General features: G+C 46.1%; 1 protein-coding gene across 7 annotated transcripts in view; it reads left to right on the top strand.

The window, feature by feature from the left end:
- The window catches only part of CRB2 (crumbs cell polarity complex component 2), a 59,079-nt gene that overhangs the window by 16,628 nt on the left and 27,533 nt on the right, over positions 1-14,918 (top strand). The window contains exon 1 of one of the 7 annotated variants that reach the window (XM_062011731.1): positions 9,534-9,700. The exons of the other annotated variants lie outside the window; for them this stretch is intronic. Coding sequence (XP_061867715.1) covers positions 9,628-9,700 — 73 coding nt within the window. The 5' untranslated portion in view covers positions 9,534-9,627. Of the gene's footprint in view, positions 1-9,533; positions 9,701-14,918 lie in introns of those variants that run through there. 7 annotated transcript variants of the gene reach the window in all.

Here is a 14,918-nt window from a genome sequence, read left to right as displayed (position 1 = left end):
CTAGCAATTTCTCTGGCTTATTCTTGCACTTTGCTACCTGTTGTCTCATGAATACCTCAAAACTTCCTTGTTACTTTCCTTTAATCTTCCCATTTTAATATCTCTGCTTTATGTACCACAAGCTAAAGCACAAAAAAAAAAGGAACTCCACTGGGCTCCATGTACAATGGGAGCACAGTAAATCCTGTCTGGGCTTGGAACTTCAGGGGCTCACCTCTAGGCACAGAAATTACAGGTTTGTACACTCTGAGTGGAAGAACTGGCTTGGCCTCCTCAGACACACACACGCATAAATCACACATCTAACTACATGGAGTACCAAACCTGCTTTTGACTGGTTTCTTTTTTCCTTCATTCTCACTTCTTTCCTTTTTTCTCCTCACTACTGGGAGACCATTAGGGAGCCAGGGAAGAGAGAGCCAGGCCTCTATGATTAGTCTTTAGTAACTGAAGGTTGGGAATGACTCTGCTTCTTCCCCCTGTAAACAGCAACTGCTGTGGTACTGCTTTTCAGTCAGGGAAGCCACTGTTGCCCAGCATTTGAACTGAAACAAATTCATCTGCTCCTCTGCCCCTTCATTGTATGTCTCCATGGACTGGTACTTGCATGTTAGGATACCAACATGCTGTAATGCAGAAGAAGCCTGGAACTGGGAAAATGTGCAATCTGTCAAGGGTAAGCCTCCTGGTATGTTGCCATATTTCAGTCCCTGGGGCTGCTGGGCAGCACCAAGAAAATGCTGAATGCTTCTCTTCTGTCAGCAGGTTATTTTTCTCTTCAGTGTCTGGTTTACTTTGACTTTTCATGTTTGTTTTGAGTAAGATCCCTTGCAGATGTACAGTATTCTGAGAGACTGCAGAATGAACAGCTCTATATCCACCTGTACCACCTTTCCTCATGTCTCAATTCTTCAGCAGTAAGGACTAATTTTAATGATTCTGCCCTGGTGCAGAATTTAGTGGATGGATTCTGTTTACTGAAGAGGATTCTTACAGCGTGTGATGTGGATTGTGGAATGTTTTACTTTTCATGTAGCTGCATGTAATTGTTCTTGAGTTGCCTTTTATCTAAGCAATTCACATTAGTTTAAGCACTTGCAATTGCTGAGTTAATATTCTTGATCGTGTTAACAACATCTGTTTTGGGAGTTATTGCATTTGCAGTTGTGCATGCAAAGCAGAGGGGGAGTGCTCTCTTGTGGAGTTGTGCTGATGAGTAATTGGGTAGCAGCAGTAACCTCTTAACCCTGTGGAGATGCAACCACAACAGCATACCTAATCCTGTGCTCACCTGAGTGACTTTGTGTGGCATGAATGAAGGTTTTGTGGCCAGGGATGGGCATTTCTGATAGTTTAGCTCAGGTCAGGCTCCATCTTCCTCCTCAATGCTTTAGTTTGAAAAAAAAAAGAAGTTTTTTCTTGTCACAGTTGTGCTTGTGCCTTGTTACCAATGATTGTCAGTGCCAGCCCATGCAAGGACTGGTCCCTGTTATGCTCAGCATTACTAATGTTCTGGTTTGGTTTCAGGATATGAATCTGTGTTCTTTTCCATGTGATGCTGGTACAGTGAGCCACAAAGAGCCAGGTCACTGAGGGCTGAGTCAATACAGCTTTTGCATAAATTGTTGCTCAGTTGCATATTCTGTAGCTGCTGGTCTCACAGGCTGGTCCTGAAGCAGGGCCTTCTGGAAAGGCACTCTGCTAGCAGAGGGGCCACACTTTCTATCTGTCATACCTTGAAAGAAGTACATTGCTACTGTACTGCTACCCAGAGCATTATATGAAAAGTGTAATGGTCAGAGGAGACACAATAACAGCTCCATCAAATATTGATAAAGTAGGATTATTAATTAGGGCAGGGGTGTGGGATTAAAATGTCCCTTGAGTTTGATTCCCCATTTGATGTGAGAGTGTGGTTTTGTGGTAAGAGAGTGGGAAGCTCAGGACAACTGGAATCTTTTCTCATCTCTTCAATGTGTTTGCTTAATGTCCTTCGTGGTTCAGTGGATATACAATACTATTGACCAGAGGTCACAGAATTATGATATGCTCCTATGGTGGCACAGCTGAGAGTGAACTTTACAAGGATCTTTCTCTTAGTGTAGCTTAGTCTGATCTGTAGCTCATAAAAAAGAAAAACCACCTCTGAACAAGTTAGTGATTTGCAGTTCTCTTGTCCTGGAGCCTTGTCTGTTGTCCTGGAGCCTTGTCTGTTGTCCTGGAGCCTTGTCTGTTGTCCTGGAGCCTTGTCTGTTGTCCTGGAGCCTTGTCTGTTGTCCTGGAGCCTTGTCTTCCTTCAAAGAGCTACATGATTTTGTGAGGTGGTGCAAGGACTGGGTGGGTAGGATGGAGCAGTGAGCAGGTGCTGTCAGACTGCTTGGCCATCTAGTGCAGAGTGGAGGATAACAGTCTTGCTTTTGACAGTGTCTAGTGCTGAACTAAATAGATATCAAAGCAGAGGGAATGAATTGCATTTCCCAGTTACACAGCCCTTGTTTAAAAAGGAGCTTTCAACTGTCTCACACTTGAAAACCACACTGCAGGTTAGATATGAGATTTCCTTTTAGAACAAAGCCCTGATCTGCATTACTAATAACAGCTGAGGTCATTAAAATAGAAAGAGTTTCCCTTTGAATTTCTTTTGAACAGTATCTGCATCCTCTGTGGTGCTGCTGTTAGTTTTTCCCTTCCCACAGTTCTGATCCACCAGGACAGGGCAATAAGGATTTGTTTTTCTTTTTAGATTCTTCTTGGTTCTAATATTCTACCTAGAGGAAGTGTTTCAGACCTGTTACAATCATACAAGTTCTGTAAATTCATTCTTCCACTCCTATGCACAAAGTGCACATTCTTGGCATCCCTCAGTGTGTGTCTATTTGTGCAGCAGCATTTTAACATTCCCTGTGTGCCCCAAGGCTTTTTAAACCAATAAAACTCTCCAATATAAAGCATCTCTTTTTTTTCTTTTTCCCCCCTTTTGAGTGTTTCCCTGCTCTCTCTAGAGCCATTAGATGTTCTGACTATGCATTTCAGGAGATCAATATGCCTTTGGTATTCAGAGGCATTATCATTCTGAGACTGTGTGACTAGTATGTATTCATCCTATTAACATCTGCTCAAAATTCCCAACATCCCGCCACAGCTAACAGAGAATGACCGTTTTGTCCTTGGTCAGGCTCTGTGCATCAGATGCCTGACACCTGGCTCATTGTTGGAGAGATTCCATTATGTCTTTTCTTTGTTTTGATCTTATTTCCCCCCTGGAAGCCCAGTTTCAGCTGAAGGTGAGTGAATGAATTGGGGAGCATTGTGTTCATTACTGCCATGGAAATTCCTGTGTGTTACTGCCCAAGTAAGTTATTTGGTTCCTAAATTGTAGGAACCTGTTCTGACCTAACAGTGAGGTTCTATCAGCCCACAAGGATGTGCTTGTAATTGAAGTATCATTTCTGTAAAGCAATAGAAAGAGACAAGAGATGGAGTCATCTTGCTGGGTGGAATCAGCAAACGGCTGTCCTTGCTGACCTGAGTGGAGGGTCATGTTTGAAGGACATAATCTCTTACTGAGTGGGAAGAAACTGTTTCAAGGTAGAAAGCCAATGTGTTGACATTCTTTTCTTCTGTGCATTTTGGTTGCTTTTGTTTTCTCTTTGATCTACTTCTGCAAGTTGGTGGCTATAATAAGAGGTGCTGGATCAGTGACATGTAGTGTGTGCTCTTTGAAGGCTACTTAAGGTTAATTCTGACTAACAAAGAAAAACTCAAATGAATCATTAGCTCATTCAAGATATCAGGGAGATATCTGTATCCATTTCACTTCTTGCCACCTTCTGTGGTAAGAATGTGTAGTTTTCCCAGAGGCCTCATTACAGAGCAGACTGTGTGCATGAGGCCTGTGAGAGACTACAGAGATACCTGAGAGCAAAATGAGGCAGAGCTTGCTGATTTCAGTATTCAAAGGTGTCATTTCCATGTCAGAGAGAGATGTCTTGTATAGGACTTTGGGGCTAGTCTGTGCTTCAGAACACACAGCTCACATGACGCAGCTACAGGTACAGCTGAGGGTGTCTTCCAAAATCCCCTTTCCCCCCATTCCCCATGTTTGGCAGTTCACAGAGTGTAAACTTCAGCATTACAAGTTCCTTTCACCCAGGCTGTGCTGCAGGGCATAGCTCCCTTACTTTGGCTCTGATTGTAGGCTGCTTTGTTTCTGGATGAGCATTTGTCTTTCCCCCTGAAGCCTGCTAAGGGCCCTAGGCAGCAGCTTGGCTCTGGGGTTGCCAGCAGTGCAGCCATTTGCAACAAGAGCGTGGTAATTCGGAAGGGTGCCTTTCAGAGCTGCTTGGAGGCTGGTGGATGAGAAAGCTGCGCAGCAATGCCCTCCAGTGGCTTGAGAGGCTCCCTCTGAACGGTGAAAGGGACTGTTTACAGGCTTGTTGGATCATTTTGACAAAAACAGCAGCTAAGAGGCCTCTCAGTAGTCAACAGGACTTCAGAACACTCTCAGGTCCCGGCAGTGTACTGGACACGTCCTTCTTCCTGCTCTAACATTTTACTGCAGAAAATCTTGCCCGAGACCTTCTTTACACTGTGAGCTGCTTCCTGTGAGCTGATCAACATTCTCATCTTCACATCTGCCAAGAGAGGCCCCTTGGAAGGGATTCACCTCCATCAGAGCAGCTGTAAACAGTGGAAGAGGATCAAAGGGGCTTGAAGCTGACCTGCAGCACTCCAGCAGGGTCTCACAGGGATCAAAGGGTACATACCTGGTTAGACCCTGGCTTCTCCAACTTCCTTTAGAGGTAACTCAGCAGAAGCACGGCCCTGCCTTTACTCCAGCCCAGCCTGTGTCTGTTGTGAGAGCTCCCGTGCTGCAGAGGCAGCGATGGGTACTGTGTGGGCATTGCATGTCCTCGTTCCGGTTCTTAACAATTGGTTTCTTTTTTGGGATGAGGCATGTAATGAAGATCTCTGCTCAAGCAGCCAATATGGCAAGGCAGAGTAGGTGATTTGAGGCTGCAGGCAAATCTGCTTCGATTTTTATCCCCTCAAATCCTAACCCTGGATCTCCTGCAGTCTGCAGACAAAGCAAGGAGCCTTCTGAGACCGCTGGTGATGCTGAGGAGAAAAAGTTCTGCTTCGGATGTCCTTTCTCTGCAGAAGTTACCGTCTTTTAAGAGGAGCTGGTGGTGTCCCGGTTTCTCAGTCAAGGCAGGAGCTGCCAGAGGTTTTTACTCGCTGTGTAGCCGTATGAGGGACCCGGGACCCGCGTTGGAGCCGGGCGCCGGTGCCTCAGAGGAGCTGTGGCTGGTTGCCACAGGATGGCGCCGGGTGGCCACGCTGGGCCGGCGGAGGGGCGGGCGACCCCCACAGCCCCACGGCCAGCGTGTGTGCTGCAGCCTGGCCGAACACGGGCAGGGCTGACAGCCCTCTCGTCCCTCAGCGCCGCAGTTCTGTGTGGAACGGTAAGGGCGGGTCAGAGCTGCCCCGCGCGTTCTGGCGCTGCCCCGTGGGGGTGCTGCACTGCACGGAAGGGAGATCGTCTGCTGGTTCTCATCCTGCTGATCGCTTCATTGCCATTGCTAGGACTGACCGGGGTCACACGCTCAGAGCTCTCATCAGGCAGCATCATTTCCCTGCCAGCAGCTCTAATTAGCGCTGATAGGAAACGAAATTCATCGCGTCTGAAAATTGCAATTAGGGTGTGTTGGGAGTGGAAATTGTGTGTGATTTTGCCAAGTTTTATTAGCAATTTTAAAGTTTTTACTCACACAAAACTGTTCCCTGGCTGTTCTGCCGAGTGGGCGTTGCAGTGGGTGCTGCACTGTTGTGAGCTGCTTGGCACAGCCCGACCGCGTTCGCGATGTGTGTGGTTGCCTTGAGCTGGCTGGTGATGGGGAGTTTCTGTTCAACCCGCCTGTTTTCACACCGCGGCCTTTGCTTGAAGTAGTGCAGTGCAGAAGGGACATCCAGTGGCCAGATGGAGAAGTGGCAACAGTACAGTGCATGGACGGGGAAACGATGATTACAGGAAAGCCAACGATGGGTTAGACTCTGGAGAAGCCTCGAGCATTTACATCACCAAACTGTATTCGAACTTCTCTGTTTACAGGATTGGCCTATGAGTCTGTGGGCTTGAAATTCCAAACACCAGACTTTTAAAAGCTCTACCTGACCCTTTCCAGCCATGACTGAGAGCACAAGAGCACACTGAAGCAGTTACTTGTTTGCACATTTCTGTAAGTGCAGCTGGAAGATGTTGCTTCACTAGCTCTTACCAGCTTCTGTCACACTTCTCAACTCTAGCATCTGATCTGTACTGTTAGGATGGTTTTGAGTCCTGTGTGAGGAAAGATTGTGAAACTCCAGCAGGTGTCCATTGTTGTTTGAGTGGTAAGTGCAGACTCTTGCTGAGGTACCTTGCTGCACAGTTCATTCAGAGCTGGTTGTAGAAATATGTATAGGGTTGTTTTATGAAAAGTATACCCCAAAAAAGGTGCAGGATAAGAAGACAGAAAGGCCCTGCTGAGTACCCTCTCTTTTCTCTTAATCCAGCTTGTCTACTGCTGCCCCATTTTCGTGGCATGCCTTTCCGGCTTGCAAAGTTTCCTGCCTCCTGGCTGAGAATAGAAGCCTTGCTGTTATGCTGCCCTTAAGTCTCTTGTAATGAGTGTTACAGAGGCCAAAGCAGCTGTGTCCTTTGGCTCTAGTTTTAATACTATGTTAAAGAGCAGATTATACTGACGTGGGACTGCAGCGATGCAGAGGTAGCACAAACCATGGCCAGTTTGGGGAAGGCTTTAGCAAGGATGACTAAGGCCTTGGAGCTTATGCTTTAGATAACAAATCCACCCAGTTGTGCCCCTTCTTTGGAAATGTAGTCAAGCCTAACAAATCAGGGCCTTAACAGAGCTGAATTAGGGTCCTTTAATTGGACTAATCTGGTTAATAACCACATTGGTTTTCGTATGCCCAAGGGTCCAGCACGAAATGGTCTGTTGTTCATGCTGGCAAAATCTCTTTAAATTGCAGCCATGACCACTGAAAAAATTACATTCTAATTCCTCACAGGTAGGCACTGGATTAAGGTATTTCCATTATTATGAGGACATCAGGTGTCTTGACCTCCATGGGCTTCGTTAGCCAGGGTTTGGAGAGACACTAAATGAGCTTTAAGTCCTGGCAGAGCACTTGGATAACAGTGGTCATAGAGAGCAAATGAACACTTATTTCAGGAGGATCATCCCTCGTAACCTGCCTCAACCCCAGGACTCACAGTAGGTGCATCCTGGCAGCGGTACAGGCATGAGAGCCTCACCTCTGACTGTGCAAAGTTTTGGTTGAGAACTGCACTCTGCTGCCATTTCCCAGGTTGCTCAAGTCCAAAGCCAGTTGTGACAAAAAGCAACCACCATTCATTGCGTTCCTGCAGGTGGAATATTACTGACACACTGGCCATGTTAGCAGTTCAGTTCAAACCCATCAACGTTCACTTGACAGAAAGACCAAATGAAGAATCCAGAGTAAAACTCAGTCACTAGCACGAGAAGCAACTGCTTGAGACATGGTCTCAAACGTACTGAGACAGCAAGATCATTCCTCTCAAGCTTTTCAAGGCTCTGCTAAAACATTTTGCTCTTTTGTGACTCTAGCTAGTGTGTGACAAGTCTGTTGTAGCTAATGGCTCTGTCAGAGGTATGAGGTGCCACAGGCCACTCAGCACAGCAGTTGCACCAGAGCTGCAAGAGACCTAAGCCTCTGTGGTAGGACCTTCACTTTCTTAGGTGTGGGGATTTGTGATGCTAATTCTGTTTTATGATAGCTGAGTATGTCCTTCAGGTAGACATATGAGCCACAAATCACTATGGCTAGTTTTGTTTCCTGAGTGCTGTGAAGGATTACACCAGTCAACTTACAGAAGTGGCTGTATTCAGACAAGGAAGAGTGGTGTCTTTGTGCAGTGTTAAGTGAGCAATGGGTTTCTATGTATTTGCTTTGATTTGGAAAGGTGAGTTGTTAGGAGGATAATTCACACAGAATTTCTGAGCAGAGAGATTCTGAACATGTCAGCTTTTGGTTAGGTCCCCTAACAACAGACTGAGAGACTAAAGAGAGGGAAATGAGTTCCAGATGGTTGTGGTAACTGGCAAGAAACTAAAACTGAGGCTGATCTTGAGAAAACAGACTGAAGACACCAGAGATGAAAGTGGGGGCAGGGTGGTCCAGATAAGGGTGATAACACGTGATATATCATCTTTGGAGCATTCCAGGGCAGGATACTGAGATGAACCATTTGTTCCTAAGTTACAGTGCTGTGTTGGTGAAAATGCTCTTGCTGTAGCTGTTCTGCTTTCTTCACTGAAGGCAAAACCTCTGCAGTAAATATCCCATTTCCCTGCACATGGCCCATCAGCCCCTGTCTGCTCTGTAAGGATGCTGAGATAGTGGAAATCGCTGGTTGCAGGGTGCCTCTTGTTCTCATCACGTGCAGCCAAACTGTGTCTGCACTGATCCTTGCTCTATGGCATATTTCTCTCTCCTCTCTCTCTTGCACATTTCTTGTTTAAAGTGAGAATTTGGATGGCATCTTACCTGCTTCTATTTTTAGTTGCCAGTGGAAGGGTGAGGCAATGTACCTAATTCTCATCACAGTTAATTTAATCCAATTGTGATGTGGGTTTAGAGGCACTTAGTAGGTCACCACTGAATGTGGGCTCTGTCTTCTTCCAGTTACTCTCATGAAACAATGGACACTGATAATTTTTTCCACTTCTAAAACTAATCCCATCGGTGGTGATGTGATTTGGTGCTTGTGTTACGCAGATGCTTCTCCTGTTGATCTCTCCGACTGTACTTTAGTTGGGAAGAGGGTTTGTGTACATTCTGTGGGTTTACAGGTCTCACCACGTGAGAGACAGCAGTGAGGCTAATGTGGGCTAACTCTGCTCTTGGCGATCAACGTGTGCTTCTGTCTTATTCTCTCTTTGAGCACAGCAGCCTCTGTCAGCAGATTGTCTTTGATTCTCGTCTGGAATTCCTTTGTAACTAGGAGCCGATACAGAAGCTCGGGTGCTGTAAGGGATCCCCCGCCGCCTCTGTCCCCGAGCCAGTTCTGAGCTCGTCACAGCCACGGGGGAGACGCCGGCATTGTCTTTCATTAGGTAGCAAGTAAAAAACCCTTCACAGGGTCCTTTTCCCTTTAAGCCTTGCACTGTGCGTCTCCCATTTCCTCACTTTCTTGCTGCCTGTCACAGCCCCGGCGAGTTCGCGAGGGCCCGCGCCCGTCAGTCCGCCCGGCCTTGCCCTGGCAGTTCGGTCCGTGCGATCCAGGCAGCGTTTTGTCTCTGCTCCGCTCCGGGACGCGGCCAGGACTCTGTCCACCGCGTCAGTGCTGGCGGCGGCGCGGCGCGACTCGGCTCGGCTCGGCGCGGCGCGGCTCGGCGCGGCTCGGCGCGGCTCGGCTCGGCGCGGCTCGGCTCGGCTCGGCTCGGCGCGGCTCGGCGTGCAGCGGGTGCCTGTGCACAGACAACTCTCCACAGTCCGTCATGTGGGGAGGGCTGGCATTTCCTAGTGTCCAACTACAGTTTCTCCCCAGAGGTTTTTAGAACAGCCACGCTTAGACTTGTCATGGAATTAAAGAGAGCTGCCTCCAGGCTGCACAGAGCTGCTCTCCCGCTGACACTTTTCCTCGTGTTTTGGGGTAAGTTTTTGACTTCTGTGCCTGATTGTTACCCAGCTACTGTGCAGTAACTTTGGATCGAATCTGTGACCTGCCATTGCATTGCAAAGGTAACTGAGCAAATTGTCACTCTCACTGTTAGATTTGAAGCTGAAAACCTTGTCTGGAAGATGAACAGGCATTTCATCCTAGTTCCGCTCTTCCTTCTATTTGTTTCACGTTTCATCTTTCTCCCTGTGAATATCTGTGTCTGCATTCATTCACAGGAGTGAAAAGTGTGTATGCTTTCATGTAACCAATGATTCAACTATGATAGTAACCATTTTCTCCATTGAAGAGTTGTGGATTTTACAGTTGTGCTCATACAGAAGAAACGCACATTTCCACTCTGTATGCTTTAGAAATACATCCAGGCAAAAGAGGAGTGTACCTAGGGGAGTGTGCTGATGTGTGGCCAGCTGCCTCTGGTACAAAAAGTGGAGGAAGAAGACAGTGCATGAGTATTCTCACTTAGAAATTCTGAAGACAACAGATCCATCCTCAAAGTGCAGGAGGTGATGAGGTAACAAAAGAGTCTGTCACACTGATGGGGGAGTGTTTTCCACATGGAAAACTGATTTTATAGCCAAAGACTATACTTGAGTATACTGGGACTCTTCAGGTTTTATAAACAGATCTTTGGGCTCCAAAAGTCACCCTCTGTGCTCCCTGAAAAACAGATTGCTTTGTTTCTTCCAGAATGGGTGCCTGGAGATCTGCTGGGCCTAGACATCTGTTTTAGTCATCTAGAGATTACAAGGTCACGTCAGGAATATGCCCAACCTTTTACTGGAAGGTATGACTGGGATTGAACCAGCCTCCTTATCCTCTGCTGGGGACTGCCGGGACAGTGTACAGAAAAGTCCCATTTGGTTTCCACTGAGCTAGGGCAGGAGTGATCAGTGACGTCAAGACTTGGAGGTAAAACAGAGAACACGCAGAAAATCAAATGTGCTTTTCCCTGCTAATATCTGCTGAACACTGCACTTGGCATTTCCTCACATTGGTGTGGTGGTGATGTGCTTTTTGAGAGTCAGAGAAAGTTTTCAGCCTTTCCTTTCATTCCCCAACAGTCTTTTTTCTTTCTCCCCTCTGCAGCCTCCCTAAATTTGCTCTGATGATCACCTCAGCCTATGAACATGGAAGACAAATATGTTTCGGGTTTTGTCTGATTTCTTCTCCCCCACACCTCTTCCTTGTACCAGCTTCTTTGTCTGGTGCATTCACTCCAAGTGCCTGGAATTCCTCTGGCCACAGGGAAGCAGCAGGACTGTCTTTTGTATCTAGTAACCATAGCTACTGGTTTGGAGTGTGAAGCAGTTCTGGTGGCTTTGTGCTGTGCAGAAGGGACGTTGCCCGTGCAGCCGCTGGTGTGGCTGCCAGAGAGCTGGTGTGTTCCTGGAGCCTTGTGCTGTTTGGCCGTTGCACTGGTAGCTTTTCACTCTTGGGTAAAGCTCTGTCCTGGAACGGTCATTTACTGAAAAGGTTGTTTTCCCTTGGAGGGCAGGTGGATGGCACATCTTGATGTAGCCAGCAAGGCTTAAGGGAAGTGGTAATTTCATAGTCTTTCCACCTACTCCTATTTTGTGAGGGGAGTTCTGACAGATTTGAATTGCAGTGAATGGTGGTATTTATGTAGCACTTGTAGACTTTTAAGGTCATAAAGAAATGCATTTTCTTGCCCTTGTGAGGCATATGACTGCTGTTTCTTTATTTCTCATTGAGTGAGTTTAAATGCCATTGAAGCACAGAGTGGCTAAGTTATTTGTGCAAAACTTCTGAGACAATTCTGGTGATCCAGATGGCCTGTTGCAGGCTGTAACCATTACACCATCCTGCAGCCAGGTCCACACTATCTCCAGTTGTTTAAAACAAACTCCAGACAGACAATGGTACAGGCTCTGCATGTGATTCCAGTTTTACTGCTCCTGTCTGTGGGCAGAATAGCTCTCAGCTTAATTGGTTGAGTTCTAAAGGAGATTCTGGAGGGCAGAACGGGTGTCTACTCATTTTTGTTCCCACAGCTCTGGCCAGCATTGAGCACAGTAGTTCACATACCTTTGGCCTGGAAGATGCTTTGGACACCTATTGAGAGAGATCATGTGCAGGCAAACCTTTTTCCTGGCAGTTGCTATCTGCTCTAATGCAAGTTCTTGAGCTTAGCTCAGTTTAAATTCTACTCACTTCAAAACAAATAGAATCCTCTCAGCTGTTTTGTTGATTGTCAGTGCATTTAAATAAGAATTGGAAATTAAAGGCTGTGACTCAGTCTGCTTAACTGAATCCACAGGAAACCCCCTGTCTCAGTGTTTGATCTGTGGAAATGGCTGAGAGATCAGAGAACCTGTAAACCATGAAGGTCAGCTTGGAGGAGTGTTTATTAAGGGAAAATACTGAGGTGTCATAAGCACAACAGATCAAAGAGCTTCTGTGGCAATATATGCAATATTACCATAAAGCATGGATTTATAGCTCTTGTCTTTCTCCAAGTTCTAGAGGCATGGTAATAGGAGTAACATCTTCAAATCTGTGTTAAAACAGGGAACAGCTGATGCACACAGGCTAGCTGGCTGTTTGCTCTGTGCTGAGAGTCAGTTTAAGTCCCTGAAGTGGTATTTTTGATTAAAAATCAGTGACAATTATTAGTATGTCACAAGGTTGAGAGTCTCAGAATTTCAGGGCCTTGTTTTCTGATGATAGTGTTACTGGGAGGAGGCACTTTGCTCAGCTCTGGGAAGAGAATGTTTAATCTCTTTGTGTCGAGAAGGAAATTGGGCTTGTAAAGCCTTAGGATGTGTAAAGCCAACTAAACCTGGCTTTGTGTGCTCTCTGGGCAGTACACTGAAGGTACTTCCTAAAGGAGGGTTTGGTTTTCTTCCATAGCAGATATGCTGTCTTCCCAAAGTTAGCAAGGGTGGGGGAGAGAGAGGGTGAACAGCACAAAAGCTTCTTTTCAGGCCTGTCCTGGTGTGTGGATCCTGGGAACAGGCCATAGTGTGTACCCTTTCACTAATCCTTAACACTGACCAGGATAGGGAAAGATCAGCAGAGGTCAGCAGGGATTTACTAATATAAGCACATGCCTCCCTGTTGTCATGGAGACATAACTCTTTCCATTCCTTTATTCAGAGTTTATTTAGTAGTTGTGTTACTCTGATACTTGAGGTGGAGGGGTTCCCTTTCTACCCTCAGCCTCTGTATCTTTGTTTAATGGGAAATGTGCTGGGGTGATTGTCAGGCAAGAACTGCCTCAGGCTGAGTTTTATGCATTCATGGTTTAGGCACTTGAAGATTCCCGTCCCTCAGCTGTTATTGCAGTGCAGCTGGAGGCTGGGAAGCCTGCAGTTCTCACCTCTTGCTTGTAAATTGTCTTTTTTCCAGCTGTTGCAGTGAGTAGGGCAGGTGAAATACACCTGAAGGAAGCCTCTTCCTCCATAAGCCTTTGTGTAAAATATGATAGTCACAGGGAGCAAAGTTTCAAATAACAAGGAAGTCAAGGAACTCAGTAACAAGTCCATGCACAAGAGATACTGCATACATCATGACTGGCTCATCATTTTGGAAACATAATTCTCATAAGCATGAAGGAGTTCTTCCCAAAGTGTATCACTAAAACAAGAGGTGAGTATGCCAGAGCCCTGTCTGTTGCAACAGAAAACAAAAGTGCTGTGTGTTGTCTTAGCAATTCATAGGAGGTCTCTAATAAACCTTTCTGCTCACACAATGTCAGGAGAGGAGAGGCAGTGAAAGGAGTCCCTTCAGTGCAGCTCATGTGGGGGAAGATACCACTGAGATTTCCCAACATGGGTGAGATAGGAGAGAATGGAGAGCAGGCAAACTTGGGGGATTCTGCTTGTTTTTTTTAAAGAAAAGGACAGAAAGCTCCCTGCAGCTCTCTGAGAACCCCTTCCTCCTGCACTGGCTGCATCACTGCCCACAACTCTCTCTCTGCCAGAGCAGTGCAACAAGCATCATGTCCCAGTTTACTGAAGTAAGAGATTCCTCAGGACTCTCTGGGAGAGAGACAGTGAACTATTCCTGGGGCATCTCAGATTGCCCAGCATCATCCATTAATTTCCAGTTTCTCTTTTTATGACATGAAAACTTGCTCTTGTAACTGCCCTTTGCCAAGATCATTTAGTAAAGATATAAAGTATAACATGACTAAAGCCAGTTACGAAAACAAAGCCTGGTAGTGCAGCTTGTTTGCCTTAAAGTGATACAAAAGGTCACAAAACCCATCTTTTAGGGAGAAATCTTTGTCAGCTACCTTTAAAGTGTAAAACCAGACCTGTCCTGGCAGAGCTCAATGAGTGCTTTATATGTGACTCCGTTGGCCTTTGAAGTTCCTCCTAATCCATCCCCAAGTGCCTGGAACTTATTCTTCAAAGAAACTCTAGTCTTCTCCAGTTTCATTTCAGAGCAGGGTTGCAGGATGTCATGCCTATACCATATTTTTTAATGGTTTTTCACTCACAGACATCACTGGTTTCATGTTCTTGTGAAAGATAAAGGAAAGATCCTGCATGTCATTGTTAACCCAGCAACAACTGTTTTGTGGAAAACTAAATTCTTGTCATTCAGTGACCATTCTTTGATCTAATTTTCATGAAACAGCATAGTCCCAGGTACATGTTTTCAGTGTTGGTGGATTGTGTGGCAGGCAAAGGGAATTGATTCATGATGCTTATTAACATTGTGTGCATATTCAGTTCATTGTGTGGCCTCAGACCCACGGATGAAAGTAAAAGCAGAGCTGAACTGGTCATGTATGTTTGTCCTCAAGCTGGGAGCTGGTCTGTGCCTTTGATACCCATTTAGTTGGTGAATTCTTGTGGACTCTGCCTTTTATCTTCCTGGAGACGTCAGGAGTGGTGTGCTCACTCCTCACTGCTGCACTCGCCCTTTCTGACATCACTCTAAGAAATTCCCCTTGGAAGGAGTGTCTCATCTGTGGAATAACGAAGCTGCTGCTGAATGAATGTTTTGGTGATATTACATTTATACAGGGGCATGTTTGTCCTTGGGAAATATTCCAGTATTAGTAGAGGCATGCTATATACAAAGGAGTATATGATGCAATCTTGGAGTTAGTGGTGCTAATGCATCTGTAACCTCGGCTCAGGAGGGCAGATGGGGGTAATTTCCTGCAAGCTGCAGTTCACAGAGTAATTTGGAGTTATTTAGATATTGTTTCATT

This window comes from Colius striatus, chromosome 19 (genome assembly GCF_028858725.1).
Source record: "Colius striatus isolate bColStr4 chromosome 19, bColStr4.1.hap1, whole genome shotgun sequence".
NCBI classification, from domain to species: domain Eukaryota; kingdom Metazoa; phylum Chordata; class Aves; order Coliiformes; family Coliidae; genus Colius; species Colius striatus.
This window is presented reverse-complemented; position numbering and strand designations above follow the sequence as displayed.